This window comes from Vombatus ursinus, unplaced genomic scaffold (assembly GCF_900497805.2).
Source record: "Vombatus ursinus unplaced genomic scaffold, bare-nosed wombat genome assembly UNPS02014775.1, whole genome shotgun sequence".
Taxonomy (NCBI): domain Eukaryota; kingdom Metazoa; phylum Chordata; class Mammalia; order Diprotodontia; family Vombatidae; genus Vombatus; species Vombatus ursinus.
Window position 1 is genome coordinate 7739415 of NW_020954553.1, and position 16226 is coordinate 7755640.

At 36.1% G+C, this 16226-nt stretch overlaps 1 protein-coding gene across 4 annotated transcripts in view; it reads right to left on the reverse strand.

Annotated features, from left to right (window-relative positions):
* ZBTB8A (zinc finger and BTB domain containing 8A) overlaps positions 1 to 16226 on the reverse strand; it is a 31769-nt gene that overhangs the window by 4874 nt on the left and 10669 nt on the right. For all 4 annotated transcript variants that reach the window (XR_003569293.1, XM_027864353.1, XM_027864355.1 and 1 more), the window contains 2 exons: positions 6542 to 7480; positions 4359 to 4528 (listed from right to left, as the gene is read on the reverse strand). Coding sequence is in view for 3 of the 4 variants with exons in the window: in XM_027864353.1 (XP_027720154.1) it covers positions 4359 to 4528; positions 6542 to 7478 (1107 nt within the window). In the remaining variant the exon portion in view is untranslated. The remainder of the gene's footprint in view (positions 1 to 4358; positions 4529 to 6541; positions 7481 to 16226) is intronic.

Below are 16226 nucleotides of genomic sequence, written 5' to 3' on the forward strand. Positions count from 1 at the left end.
CAGACTACACAGCAATTTAGTTGAAGGAAGAGTGCTGTTATACCCTTTTACTTTGCATTAGTGGGTGATAGATCAATTGGCAAATGAAAGAAAACTCTTTTCTCTTTCTCTTTAGATGACAGCTTACTGAGTGGAATATGCAGAAGTTTTAGTTTTAGTTGTAAAACCCTGAAAACAAATCAAATTGTAGATTTTCTAAAATTTGACAACAACACAATTAGGGCTAGTAATAATTATGCTGTAACCTGTTTACTTAGAAATCATCTTTCTGATTAACAGAATCTGAAAACCTAAAGGGTTGTCAAAATGCTTAATTACATAGAATTCAATTCTATGTTAATAGTAACCTGACTCAGGGGCAGGTAGGTAGCATAGTGATAGAGCACTGGCCTTGGAGTTAGGAGGACCTGAATTCAAATCTGGCCTCAGATACTTATTAGCTGTGTGACCCTGGGCAAGTCACTTAATCCCAAATGCCTCACCAAAAAAAAAAAAAAAAAAGAAAAAAGAAAACAACCCCCCCCACACACAAAAAAACCCCCAAACATGTAACCTGACTCTTCTGTCCCAATTGAAGTGGGCCTGCCATGACAATATTCTTTAGGACAGTATTAATTTATGTATAGAACATAAACGGAATCAGGTTTGGAAATAAATCAGCATTGTAGTGTGAATAGTCAGTTCTAATAGTGACATTGCTTCAAATCACTAGGTTCTTTGATTTATTAGGCCAGGGTCTCCAACATTTTTGGAAGGTAAGCCTTCTAGAGATACTAATGGGAGACTAGGCACAGACATTCAAAGTATGAGGCCATCTTATAGTGTCTTATGCTGCTTCAGTTTGACCACATGGAACCGACCTAAGTATTTATTTAAAAAATTATTTTTCCTTTGTGGAAGAATGATACATAAGAATTTAATGGGTTTCATATGAATGTGTATTATCCTCTATGTTATTTAGCAGTTAATTTAAATCTGTCATTAGGTCTTAGAACCACTGTGAACTTAGTACATGGCATTAAGTATTACATAATACATAGAATTAAGAAATGAGAGGAAAAGCAGGTGGCAAGAACTATATATGTTTTCTGGGAATCAGTGTAGCTATGTTCAGGGAACCTTATTTATAGAATCAGAGAGTTGGAGAGGCATCTTGGAGACCATGTAGCGTAACCTGTAGCTGAACAGGAATCTCTTCCACAACATACTAAACCAGGGGTCATCCTGCCTTTGCTTAAGGTCCTCCACTGAGGGACCGGGAACCCTTAACCTTATGATACAACTTACTCTACTCTTAGATAACTAATTGTTGGGAAATTTTTCCTTAAGTAAAATCTAAATTTGCCTTTTTGCAATTTCCATACATTATTCCTAGTTCTATCTTCTGAGACCAAGTAGAGCAAGGCTAATCTTTCTTCAATATAGTATTTTATTATACTAAAAATAACTATTGAGTTTTCTCTTCTTTTGGTTCAACGTTTCTAATTCCTTCATTCAGTAGGAATATGGCATGATCTTAAGGCCCCTTACCACTCCGGTTATCCTCTTGTAGACAATCTCCAGCTCATGTGTATTCTTTCTAGAATGTGGCACCCAGAACCGAATATCGTGTTCTGGATAAGATGTAAGCCAAAATAATGATAGACCCTCAATTCCCTATTCCTGGATACTTGAACCTCTTCTAATGCAGTTCAAAGGCTCTTTTTAGTTGCCACATCACTGTTGTCTCATTGAACATTTAGTCTATGAAAAATATCTTTTTCAGACAAATTGCTGTGAAGCTCCATTTTGTGGTTGTGAAGTTAATTTTTTTGAACTCAAGTGTAAGAATTTATATTTTCCCTATTAAATTTCTGCTTTTTTTTTGCTTCAACCCAGTCAAGATTTTTTTAGAATCCTTTCTTTGCCATCCAGTGTGTTAGCTATTCCTCCCAGCTTTGGTCACTGGTAAACTGGATAAGAATACAATTTCTGTCTTTATTCAAGCTGTTGCTAAAATGTTAAACAACACAAGACTAGGCACATACCTGTGAGGTGCCTAACTAGAGACCTTCTTACAAGCTGGCATTAACTCATTAACAATTACGCTTTAGGTCTAGTCATTTATTCAGTTCAAAATGCACTGGACTGTGCCATCATCTAGCCCATCTATCTACATCCAAAAGAAAAGAACTGGAAAATTTATCAAATACTTTGCTAAAATTTAGGCAAACTATTATCATTATTCCTCTGATCTGTGAGTCCAGTGCCTCTGTCAAAAAAGGGAAGTGAAATTAGTCCGGCAAGACCTCTTCCTGATGAAACCTGATGAAACTCTCTGTGATCTCTGATAGTCACTAACTTTCCTTTTAATAATGCCTTCCAGGACTTTGTCAGAAATTGAAATCAGGCTGAGTGGTCTAAAGTGATACTATCTAGGCCACCAGAGGCCTGGGTACTAACTGATGACTTTTTTGGCCTCAGAAATTCTTAAAAAAAAAAAAAAGACTATCTGTACTAGTGGAAAAAGTATATATATCAATAACATCACAGATCCTTTATGTATTTGAAGTATGTAGGGTAATTTTAAGTTGATAATTTCTTAAGTCCAAAGGAAACCAGAGCCATAATTAAGAATTCCAGCTAGGTGGCACAGCGGATAGGGCATCAACCCTGGAGTCAGAAGAACCTGAGTTCAAACCTGGCCTTAGATACTTACTAGCTGTGTGACCCTGGGCAAGTCATTTAACCCCAGTTATCTCCAAAAACAAAACAAAAACAAAAAAAAAAACAAGCAAGAATTCTAGTATTAGAGGCAAATTGAGATGAAGGGGTAGGTAGGACCTTCTCTTGAGCAGCTGAGATAACCTGGAAACACAAGTCTTGAATGCTGGGGACATGAAGAACCAGGAGACCAAGATATTCAAAGATGGCTGGAGAACACAACTGAGCCAGGTATTGAACTTGGTGCAGAAGAGGAAGCCTGATCTGGAGTTCCATAATTAAAAGCAACAAGGATAACAAGATGAAGTGATGTTTACAGAAAGATGGTGGCAGAGAAATGGTCTGAAAATGGCAGTAGGTGAAAGTATTATACCAACTTCTCCTAGCCCTAGTGTGTCAATGGGTATGAAATTAAAAATCTATTAGTCTTGAAGAAAGTGTCAAAACAGGTTTTCATGATGAAGCTAAGTTTTAATGAGCATCAGAAAATGGAAGCAAAATGAGAGGAAGAAATCTGGGAATAAAATGCAGTTTAAGGAAGGGCAGAGGTAGATAAGAACTGGGGAGGTTGAGGGCTGAATTTACTGGGGTTGGGGGCAGGGAATGGGGGATGTGAGAGGACAGTGTCCAGTATCAACACTGATTCCCCTTGATGACTGTAGGTGTTCTGTGTTTCATTGGTCCTCAGGTCAGTCTTTTTGTAATGCTAAAAGACTGGAAACTAAGAAAATGTCCAACAATTGAGGAATGGCTGAATAAGTTATGGTATATGAATGTGATGAAATATTGTTGTACTGTAAGAAATGAGGAAATGGATGATTTCAATTTCAAAAAGATATGTAAAGATTTATGTGTACAGATGGTGAGTGAAGTAAAATTTATACTCTTAACTTTAATATTATGAAAATGACCTGTTTTGAGGACTTTCATAGACTGATGAATGAAATAAGCAGAACCAGAAAAATTTATACAATAATTTTAAAAGCTGTAAGAACTATGGTAAATTTAATGATCATTCTTGATTCCACGAGGACCAATAATGACATCTATTACATACATAGAGGTTATGACTTTAGGGTATATAAACACCCACAAACACCCACACCCACACCCACACACATGTATACAGCCATTGAGGGGATTTATTTTGTTTGTCTATGTATGTCTATTACAAGAAATTTGTTTTTTTACCCAATAAAGTGGAAAGTGTGAGGGAGAAAATAGATTTGTTAATTTTTTAAAAATAAATGAGGAGATGCTACAGATATGAAATGTTGCATGAACTTTCAGATGAGGTCACTATATTATTAATTTTACTTACTGATTTTACTTTGTTATAAGAAACCCCAAAGTAGAAGTAATCTGTAAATGCTTGTAATGTAAAAACAAAACACATCAGTAGAACCTTTTAAAAAAGAAAGTAAGTAGGTACTAGGAAAGGGACTTGAAGGCCTTATGACCCTATGGGATAGCAGCCTTAGGTTTGGGGAAGCATGCCTTCATGTTTGTTTGTACCTTGGGCAATATCCTGGCTGCCTTATGGTAGCACTGGCTCTTTATGTGCTGTTTATAAAATAGCTGCCCTATATTATTGTCCTAATATCCACAGATACATATTACTAAAAAATAAACGTTGAGATTTTTCAAATACGTACTGTTCGAAAATGGCTACTTAGATGGTCTAGCCTGCTGAATCTCTTCCCACAGGCCTCACAAGGGTAAGGCCGTTCTCCTGTATGGCAGCGAAGGTGGCGCTTTAGGTCTGCTTTCCGTTTCACCACATGTGTGCAGAATGGGCATTTGAATCTCATTCTAGGCAGTTCATCTGTTATAAAACAATCTCATTAAATAAATAGTGAGTTTATACAATGATTCTAATAGCATATAAAAATCCAAAAGATTTGCAGAGACTTTTTTTAAACTTAAGGGAAGTTTTATTAAGGCTATGTATTTAATAACCAAATGAATTTGGCTATATTTGTTAAGTACATTCCCCTAATTTACTATATTTTTGAAAAATACTGCATTTTGAAACTAGAAGGATCAAAATAGGCAAATCACTACTACTAGATAAATTTAATCTTTTAAGTAGGCTTTATGTGTTAAATATATAATATATACAAATGTATATTATTAGCTCTATTTTGGTGGTCTAAGTTCATTAAAAGTAGAGCTAATAATTGCTATTTATAGGGAAATATGCAATTTCAGTTATTGTCCACTGTATTACAAAAAAACCTGACATACTGTAACTTTAAAATTTGCAAAGATAATATGCATTATCTTGAATGGGTTTTAACAACAGCTATGTGAATTAGGTACTATATAGATCATTATCTCTATTTTATAGATAAGAAAACTGAGGCTCAGAGTTAACTGACTTGCCCATGGTTACACAGCTGGTAAGTGTCAGAGGCAGGATTTGAATCCAGGTCTTCCTGACTCCAAGCCCAGCACTCTATCCATTATATGCCATACTGTCTCTATAAAAGACTAAAAGTGTTAACAAAAAAAAAAAGAGAGAATTTGTCACAAAAGCAAACTGCATCAGTTTAATAGCCTTTTAAAATAGATTGTCTATATTATTGGGGCAATTAACCTATAATTAACAAAAATTAACAAATTAGTCATGTTATCAGTATGTTATAATTCCAGTACTATCCAAACTGGAGGTGGAAAAGAGAGGAGGTGACTTTTTGCTCTCCTGTAAAAGACCAACGATTTTTAAATACCTAGAAAATTCCTAAACAGCTTACCTCCATGACCAACACAAAAAATCCTTTGTCTTTAAAAGACCTTTATAACCTGGTCCCTTCCTACTTTCCAGTTTTCTTATACCTTACTCCCATCCACATTCTCTGTAACCCAGGTATACTGGCTTCCTTGCACAAGACACTCCACCTCCTAGCTCAATGCATTTTTACTGGCTGTCCCTAATGCCTGGAATTCTCTATCTCCTACATTCCTTGACTTCCTTCAGGTCCCAGCTAGAATCCCATCTTTTCCAAGAAACCTTTCCTGATCTTCTTTAATGTTAATGCCTTCCTTCTATTGATTCTTTCTTACTCATCCTGTATATATCTTGTCTGAACATAGTTATTTGAGTAGCTTTCTTTAATTAGACTATGAACTCCTTGAAAGCAAGAACTCTTTTTTATAACCCTTTTTTTTTGGTATATCTAGTGCTTTATTAGTACAGTGCGTAGCACATAAGAGGAGCTTAATAGATAATCCTTGACGTGACTATTTGGGGCTTGTGATTTTTTTTTTTAAACTATCAATGTGGAAAATTTTTGCCACTTTCCCCCTTGTACACTTACCAGTACCTTGTCAATGAGGCATATATTAATCACATGAAAAAGTATAGTATTAGTACCAGGAAAAAAGGAGTATGGCAGGAGGTATGCACAATTTTTATTCAATGTTCAGTTATAACTTGATGGACTTAGAGCTAATCTAATTTCTTAGTTATTGAGCCTGTGAGAATGTATGTCAACTTACATGATCATTTTATTTTCCTTCTCCTTTATCAAAATTTTATATTCAGGTCTTTTTGGATGACTATAATTATTTGGAAAGAATAAAACATTTATATCAGTTTTAAAAGACTGAACTGTTTAGAAATTACGATAGAACATTTAACAGCGATCTCTCTAGTGTAGTAATAGAAAAGTATATTTTTCACTGTCTCTTGTCTTTTTAATTTCTTGGCTGTCAGTAAATGTATTCAATAACTATGTTCCCTTTATTTATGATTTCTTTAACTTGGTAATTAATTGTAAAGTATGGTGTTATTAGAAAATCATGGGTATAGATTTTATAAGTAATCACTTCTTACCTTCATTCCAGCTGCCCATAACACCTAAAATTAAAGGCATATTGGAATATGGTTCATCAGTTTTAGGTGACTTGGATGTAGATCGAGAGGATTCTTGTTCTTGTTGGGAGCCTGGTAGGCTTCTGGGTGTAACATCAGATACTTTGCCATACTTATGCCCCACACGAGGGAAGTCAATTTCAGCATCATTTTGTACCTTTTCTTCAGATGGAGGAGTGTGATTAGGAGGCTCAGAAGTTCGCTCTTCAAGCTTGCTTGACTTGTAATGAGGAACATCTGTAGACTGTGGTAATCCCAAATGCCTGGACTTTTTAACAGAATCTTGTCTTTGTTCATGTTTGGGTGGGTGTTGCTGAGTGCTCCTTTGGGAAGCTGGATAGTAGTTGTAATTACTCCAAGTTTTTCCACTCATAGTACATGTTCCTTGGTCTGGACTTACATGAGATTGTGGAGGGCTGCTTTCTCCACACCACCCTGCATTATAAGAAGAAGAACGTTCTGCTACACCATTGGAATTGGCATCTTTATCTGAGAGACTGAAATAGCGATCCTTCTCTTTCTCACTTATATCAAGTGAAGACTTAATGAAGGTCTTACATACACTAATGACATCAGTCATCTGAAGGAAACTAGCAGCTGACATCACTTCTATGACATTTTGACCAGTGAGAGAAAGTTTGCCTGAATATACAAAGTCCAGAATAACAGTAAAAGTATCAGGTGAGAATGCTTGAAATGTAGCTGTGGTTGGCTGACTAGTCTCCTTTGAGCTCTGAGAAAGAAGCATTTTAAAGTAGCCACTACTTGCAAATAGCACATTTCTATGTGCTTTGAAGACCTTCCCTTCAACTAGAATACTGCAGTCACAAAACACATCTTGCCTTCGCTGCTCATTAAGTTGTTGCAACAGGTGAGACTGATGAGAGGCAATCTCCATCCCTGAGGAAATGGAAAACACAGTTATCTAAAAATAAATGAGACTGCCTTTTTAAAGAGTGATTTAATTTAAATCATAATCAGTGGATTCTGTTTAAACTTTTCTTCTTCCCACAAAACCATATTTTGTTTGGTAATAATCTTCCTCATTCACAGATTTTAATTTTAGAGGCTACACACACACAAGTACCATAAAAATATTCTAGCTTTTAAAAAGTCAATTTTACAGAAGCTTTAATTATGATTATTTTAATGATGCTGAGTCTGAACTGAAGTATTATACTTAGGAAGTCAATAGAAAGTAAACCATCATTTATTCAAAAGTTTAATCATGAATATTTTGATGGCTGTGTCTTTGCCAAACTTAATTGCAAGGATAATCATTTATCAACAAAAATAGATGCTTCAATTCTAGATATTTTCTTTAAGCCAATATGTATGAAAAAATACATATGAGAATAGAAGTAGGTACTTTTAACAGCAGCTGGGGCAGCAAGATGCTGCAGAAGACAGAACATTGGTCCTGGAGTTAGGAAGACTTATCCTCCTGAATTCAAATCCAGCCTCAGACACTAGCTATATGACCCAGGGCAAGCCATTTAACCTTGTTTGCCTTAGTTTCCTCATCTGTCAAATGAGCTGGAGAAGGCAATAGCAAATCACTCCAGTATCTTTGCCAATAAAATCCCAAATGGGGTCACAGAGTGAGAAACAAGTGAACAACAATTTTTCACAATTATGGCTAGAGATAGAAATGATCATAAAAGCCAAAATGGATAATTTTGACTACATAATATTTAAAAAATTTTCCATGAACAAAATCATTTCATTAGAATAAGATATAATGTAAAATGGGGGTATATCAAATAAAAGATGTACATTTTCAGACATGGCCAGTGTGGGGATCTGTTTTGCTCTACTATGGATATTTGTTAGAGGGGTTCTTTTTTCTTTTTCAGTGGAGGGGTGGGGAGATGGCATAGAATGAAAGGAAAAGGGGACCTAGTTATAGGATCCCTCTCTTCCTCCAAAAAAGAGGACATTGAAATATGTTTCTTGTTAGCAAGGTTTTAGGGTTTTGTTTTCTTATCCATTCTCTCAATCTTTTATTCTCCTTACTGGAAATCTGGACTTTATTCCAGGCCCTATCTAATAAGTTTGCTTTGGATTTATCTTCTTTGGAACCAAGTTTCCACCTCAGTTGTAGGCCACCAGCTTCAAATCATGCTGCCCCGCTCAGTATCTCCTTCCCCCTCCAACTCCTCTTTGTGTATTCTCTACCCTACCTCCCAATATAAGCTCCTTGAAGGTAAGGAGTCTTGCTTGCTGTAGCTTATATTGCCATAAAGAAGATAAATATGAAGCATTTATTCCTACTGTATTTCATCTTACTACAGTCCAGTGCTCAAGCCTGTCAATATCTTTTTGGAACCTGTTAGATATCCCTCCCAATTTTGTGTTATCTGCAAATTTGATGAACATGTCATCTTTGCTGTTATCCAAGTTATTGATAAAAATGTTAAACAGCATAGGGCCAAGCATAGCTCTCTAGGGAACTCTATTGAAGACATCTTGTCGCTTTGACCTTAAATCATTAACAACAACTCTCTTTAACTGGTTATCTATCCAACCATTTCTGAATGTATCTAATTGTTTTATCATCTAGTTCATATAACTCCATCTTTTCTACCAGAATAACATAAGGTACTTTATTAAAAGCTTAGCTAAAATCTAGGTAAACTAAATCCTAACATTTCCTTCATCAACTAGTTTAGTTATCTTGTCCAAAAAGAAAATGTGGTTAGTCTATAACAATTTGTTCTTGATGAAGCCATGCTGGCTCTTTGTAATTCTCTCTTTCCATTCTAGATGTTCTCCAACAATCTCTTTAATGATCTGCTCTAGAATTTTCCAGAAACTTAAGTCCATTCATTGAAGTCCAAGTACACTGGCTATACCTTGCTGAAGATGTTCTTTTCGTTTCTTCAGAAATTGGAATATTTGCCAGTCTTTAACTTTGTGATAGCTCTCCTATTTTCTATAATCTTTCAAATATCATGGTGGCTCAGCAATTACATCTGCCAGCTCTTTAAGAACCTGAGGATGTAGTTCATCTGGGCCAGGTAACTTAAATTCATCAAAGAGCAACTAAGAACTAGCTCTCTTAGTATCTCCTTACTTACTTATCTTGGTATTAATTCTGTTAGTCATTTTTGCTTTCTCATTTACAGTGCTAAGGTCATTCTTCTTGGTAGAAAAAAAAGCAAAATAATTGAGTAGTTCTCCTATCTACTGTCAGTAATCAGCATCCCACTGACCCCAAACAAAAGTCCTATCCGTTTCTTGATTCTCCTTTTCCTCCTAATATAGCTTTTAAACAAAACCAAACCACCCAAAGTACCCTTCCCTCAAGAGCCTCAGCTTATTCTGATATTTAAAACTCCTGATACTATTTTTCAAGGACTGTCACTTTTATATTTATCTTCTGTTAACTGGCCTGGCTTCCATCTTTTGTAAATTTCCTTCTTTTGTACATTTAAATCTAAGTTGTCTGGTAAGTTCCCTGTTCAACCACATAGGTCTTTTCAGACAAATCCTGTTTTGCTCCTCTTTTGCCTTTTGTGTCTTTATAATTTCATTCTTGAATATCTCCCTATCTAACCCTCTAAAATCTGCTTTGCCAAAATGTAGGGTACATATCACATTGTTCCTGGATTTCCTATCCTTCTCTTTCACAAACTCTAGGAGAGACTCATCATTCTTCTCTCGTCCCTCTCCCAGGGTTCCCATCATTTTTACTCCAGAATCAGTTGCTTCAGAATCAGATTCATAATTGAATCTCTCCATGTCAAATTCCCCATCTTTTGAAGGATAAAATTATTAAGGCAAATAAAAAATGTACTTGCTTTGCTTTTGTCAGCAGAGGGTCTGGATAACTGAGGTCCTCTATCACTACTATATTATGCCTTTCTATTACACTTGTGATCTATCTCCCAGATTTCTCATCAATTTCATCTTTTTGTCCAGGTGATCTATAGTACACTCCACTGACAAAAATCACTTTTTCTTCCTCCATTGACCTCACCTAAATATTCTCCAACATGCTTCCCTGCTCTGGTTTCTAGATTTCTTTATATAAATATTTGGTGGTGGTGGTGGTGGTGGTGGTGTTCAGTTGTGTCTGACTCTTCGTGACCCCATTTGGGGTTTACTTCGAAAAGATCCTAGAGTGGTTTACCATTTCCTGCTCTGGCTTATTTTACAGATGAGGAAATGGAGGCCAACAAAGTTAAGTGACTTGCCCAGGGTCACATAGTTAGTAAGTGTCTAAGGCCAGATTTGAGCGTGGGAAGATGAGTCTTTCTGACCCGAGGCCTGGCACTCTATCCACTGCACCACCTTATATAATGTTATCTCACCCCATACTTTTTACCTGTGCTATTTCTCTGAATAATATATACCCATATAGAACAAATGGTCTAGTTATATGTTTTATCCCACCAAATCTTAATTATATCAGTGACATCAAATTTTCCTCTTTGCATTAGGACTTCTACTTTCTTATTTATTGCCTAAACTTTGGACATTTATTTATAGACATTTTAGACCATGGATTTTACTTCTAGTCTTCTCCCCTGGATTTTGTTTGACGTTCTCTTCTGGGGGAGGTGGACCTCAATTGCTATTCTTGCTTCACTGTAGATATACTCCCTACGGTATTAACTTGAAGGATATACATAGTATCTTCCTTCCCCTGTTCACTTTAGTTTTAAATTTCTTATTGGAGTTGTAAATACATTCTTACCAGTTTTTTAATCAGTTGTGCTCACTCTCTAGCCAGAATTCTGTCATCCTTAAATTTTAAGAGGCAATTTAATTCAAACATCTCTCTTCTATTGAGCTTGCATATATCTTTTTTGATTATTAGATTCAGCTTTATAGAATATCTTACTGGTGGAACATCCTGATCTCCTTTGCTTTTTAGAATAACCTAGTCCAGTCTTTCTTCTGATTTCTTGTAGATGGAGTAATTCTGTGTTATTCAAATTGGCTTTTCTTCATAGCTGAAGGCCTATTTCTTGGCTGCTTGCAAAATTTGTTGCTTGGTATTGTTGTTTTGAAATTCATTATCAGCAATCTGCAATCATTGCTGTCTTTTTCAAAACTTACAGGCAGGTTTTTCTTATATTGTTTCTTGAAATATAGCAATAAAGCCTTTTTTAATTTATCATGTTTTCCTGGAAGACCTATAATCCTTAAATTATCTTTGCATATCCTGTCTTTAAGAGCTTCTACTAGTTTGGAGAGATACTTCATTATATATTCTAAGCTATATACTTTGTTATGTTTCTTTTTTTTTAGAGTTCTTATTTCTGATCTAATTTCCATCCTAGCAAATTTTTATACATTTTCAATATCTCCTCTGTGAGTATTTCCTTCCCATCTTCATAAACACTCTCAGTTCTCCTCAATCTTAAAAAAAAAAATCCAAAAACCCTTCCCTTGATCCTTTTATCCTATCCAGTTATTGACTCATCTCTCTACTCTTTAACTGTTAAACTCCTTTTTAATAAATGCTTTATTGTGCCCTTCCCTCGTAACAAAGAAGTATAAGGGAAACAAAACAAACCAATACAGCCAGTGTCTCCTCATTTTATACCTGTATTCTGTCTTTCTCAGAAACCTTTATAAGCAGCTATATGGTGCAGAGGATTAGAGAACTGGGCGTGAAGTTAGAAAGACCTGCCTCATATACTTACTAGCTCTATGATGGGCAAATCACTTAACTGCTATCTGCCTCATTTTCCTCACCTCTAAAAAGGGGCATAATAAAAGCACCCACCTCACAGGGCTATTGTAGGAATAAAATGAGATAGTATTTGCAAATCTTTGCAAATTTGGTGCCTTAGCACAAAATAAATGCTAGGATTAGTGCTATTAGTGTTATGCTAGCTTTTAATTGGTCTCTCTGCTTTCTAAGCTCTCTTCTTTCCAATCTATCCTCCACATAACTACCAAAAATAATTTTCCTAAAGCACAAATGATCTTACTAGGTCATTTCTCTGCCCAAGCATCTTCAGTGGTACCCTAATACCTGCAGTATAAAATATAAATTACAGTAGCTTGGTATTCTAGCTCCTACCTTCATTTTCAAGATGGTTTCTCATATCTAGAATGAACACCCTCTTTACCTCCATTTCTTATAGTCTTTAGTTTCCTTCAAGGATCAGTTTAGGTGCCACTTATTCCGTGAAGTCTCCTCTGATTTCCTGCCCCTTCTTCAAATTATCTTACATTTATTTATCTCTTTATATGATGTCTCATATTAAAAGGGAGTTCCTTGTTTGTTGGCTGACTGTCTTGAGGACAGGGTCTGTTTTTCATTTTTATCTCCATATCCCCAATGCCTATCACAGTACAATCATTTAATATATTCCTGTGGAATTGAATTAAGGGAGAAGGAAAATGGGATATCAGGAAAAGTTTCATGAGAAAGTAGCAGCTGGGTTGAGTTTTGAAAGAATGTGGGTTAAAGCCAGATTGGTGAGGCTGAGCCAAAATGTTGGAATAGCAGGAAAAAGTAAAGTAAGATTCTCCACCCCCCACTCTACCAAAAAGATATAAAAAATATACCAGACTGAAATCCAAGAGGGAAAACACAATGCAGTGAGTCATTTTTCCAGCCCAGGATATCTTAGGGAAACAGACAGGTTTGTGAATACTGGGCACAAGGTCTGGTCAGGAATCCTAGGAAGAGGCTGTGCTCCATCCCAAGAAGAGGTCCCAAAATCACACTAGGCCACTGTGACCTGGTAGGGTGCAGGAAAAGGTGCCAAATGGCAGGTGTGTCACCCACTACCCAGTTCCAGGTCAGACTGAGGCCATACTGAGGAGAGGACCTGTGCTTAAGAGTGGCATTCCATTCTATTCTGGAGCATAAAGAAGCAGTTGCATGCCTTACACAGTGTAGTAAGTGTAGTAAGAGGAATAAGTTCAGATGCAAGCAGCAACAGTGAGGCTCAGAGTCCAGGAAGAAAGTGAGGTCTTGGTTCTAACCTCCAGGCTAGTCTGAAGCCTGCAGAGGAATAACCACAGGAAGAATACGAGACCACAAGGGAACCTACATTCTGTCACTCTGACCCAGCAGAGCTTCTCAGCTGATAGATAGTAGCTGAGTCCAGCAGTAGTCTACTATTACTCAGAACCAAACCCAGGTCAGATCAGGAGTGCAGCAATTGGACTGTGCTCTGGATTAAACCACTTTGTAAGCGCTGAAAGCTTGCAGGTCCTCAGTATGAGCTGTCAATGTTATGGAAACACTGGGATAATACAACATTCAACACCTCAAGAAAGTAACAACAGGATCTGCCCACACCCTCCCTCTAAAAGTGTGCAAAGCCCAGTTCAAACATCAAGCCCAAAGCCAGGAAATAGGAAGAATGAGGAAAGAAATAAAGAATTTCATCCTAATATGGCTAATATGCAAATATGTTTTACATGATTTCATATGTGTAATTGATATCATATTGCTTACCTTTTCAGTGGGTAGGGGAAGGCTCAGAGGGAGGGGAGAGAGTTTGGAACTCAAAAAAAATTTTTTAAGTTAAAAATAAATAAATAACAAAATTCTTTAAAGAAAACTGACATCATAAAAAGCTATTGTAGTGATAAGGACACTCAAGATACAATGACTACAAAACATCTACAAGCAAAACCTCAGAGAAAAACGCAGCTTGGACACAACCTGAAGTAGAATTTCTAGAAGAGATGAAATAAGTTTTCTTTTAATTGAAAATGTTTTTATAAATTAAATGAAAGTGCTACAGGAAAAAACTGGGAAATAATGAGAGCTATAGAAGAATTAGAAAAGGAATTAATAGCTTGGCACAAGAGGTACAAAACCTTACACAAACAACAAATTCTCTGAAAATTAGAATGGACTAAGTAGAAGCCAATGATTTCATAAGAAAACAAGAAATAATAAAACAAAATCAAAAGACTGAAATAGTAAAAAAATGTAAAGTATCTCCTAGCAAAAATAAGTGACTGGGAAAATAAAATGATCTAAGAAGAAAAAATTCAAGCATCATCGGACTACCTGAAAGCCATGACCAAAAAATGACCCTAGACATCCCATACAAATCTTAAAATAAAACTGCCCAGATCTATTAAGGAACTAAAGGTTAAAGTAGAAATAGAAGGAATCTACCAGTTACATCCTGAAAGAAACCCTTAAATGAAAACTTCTAAGAATATGATACCCTAAAATCCAGAGCTAAGAAAAGACAATGCAAGCATGCAGAAAGAAAAAATCAAGTACTGAGGAGTCACAGTGAGGATCACACATGATTTAGCACTTATCATGTAAAGGACTGGAGAAGCTGGTATATGATATTTCAGAAGGCAAAGGATAGCTTAGTGGTTATCACTGCTGAGCTGCTAACAATCATAAAATTTTTAGAGAAAGAGGTACTATGGGATTAGAGATGAGGAAATATCCCAGTTTTCAAAATAAGGAAGCGGGTGGGATCTACAACTATAGATTAGTAATCTTGACTTAAGATTCTTATCGAAATTCTAAAAACAATTTGTTTTAAATGGGTAGTTTCTGAGCATTTAGAAAGGGCAGCATACCAAGAGTCAACTTAGTTCCATCAAGAGTAGGTCATACAGGCTAAACACATTTCCTCTCCTTGACAGAATTACTAGAGAAGTAGATCTGGAAAACAACACTGACTTTTCTTATTACTGTCAACTAGATGGAGACGTGGGATTGATGATAATATAGTTAGAGATTGCCATTATTGAATATCAATATCAATTTTGACAGAGATCTCCAATGGAGTACACCTCAAGGAGCTTGTCCTTGGCCCTATTCTGTTTAACCTTTTTTTGTCAATGATTTGGATGAAGGCACATTCATCACATCTGTATATTTAGAGTTTTGTAAGTACAAATATAAGTACAAGTATAAAAAAAGGCTTATAAATACATTTTTCAAACTCAATAGATAATAAAAAGTTGGGACAGATAGTTAATGGATGACAGAATCAGGCACCAAAAAAACCTCAATAATGATATAGGTCAAATATAAGATGGAATTCGATAGGAGTAAGTGTAAAGTTCTACACTTGGATTTTAAAAATCAACTGCCTAAGTAGAGGATAGGGGAGATATAGTTGGACAACACTGATGTGAGAAAATCTGAGAGTTTTTAAGACTTCAAGCTCAGTTTCAATAAACAATAGCAGACAAAGCTACTAAAACAATCTTAGGCTGCATTAAGAAACACAGTTGCCAGATTTAGGGCGGTCATAGTCCTGCTGTACTATGCCATGGTCAGACCATATCTGAATTATTGTGTTCAGTTCTGGGTACCACATTTGGGAATGACATTGACAGGTGGGGAGCATACAGGAGAATAGTGAAGGCGCTTGGATACCATGCCATATGAAGTTCAGTTGAAGAAACTGGGGGATGTTTATCCTAGAACAAAGAATACTTGGTGGGGAGAGGGAGAGGAACATGATGGTGTTTCAAAGTACAGAATCTGGAAGAGCTGTCATATGTAAAAAGGAATTTACTTGTATTGCTTTGCCCTAGATGCTAGAGCTAGGAGTAATAGGTTGAAGTTGCAAAGCTGTCTGTTCAATGTAAGGAAAAGCTTCCTAACAATTAGAGCTGTCCAAAAGTAAAATGGTGTAAGATGTTAGATACATCTTTAAGTACAAGTTCTGTATTATGGGGG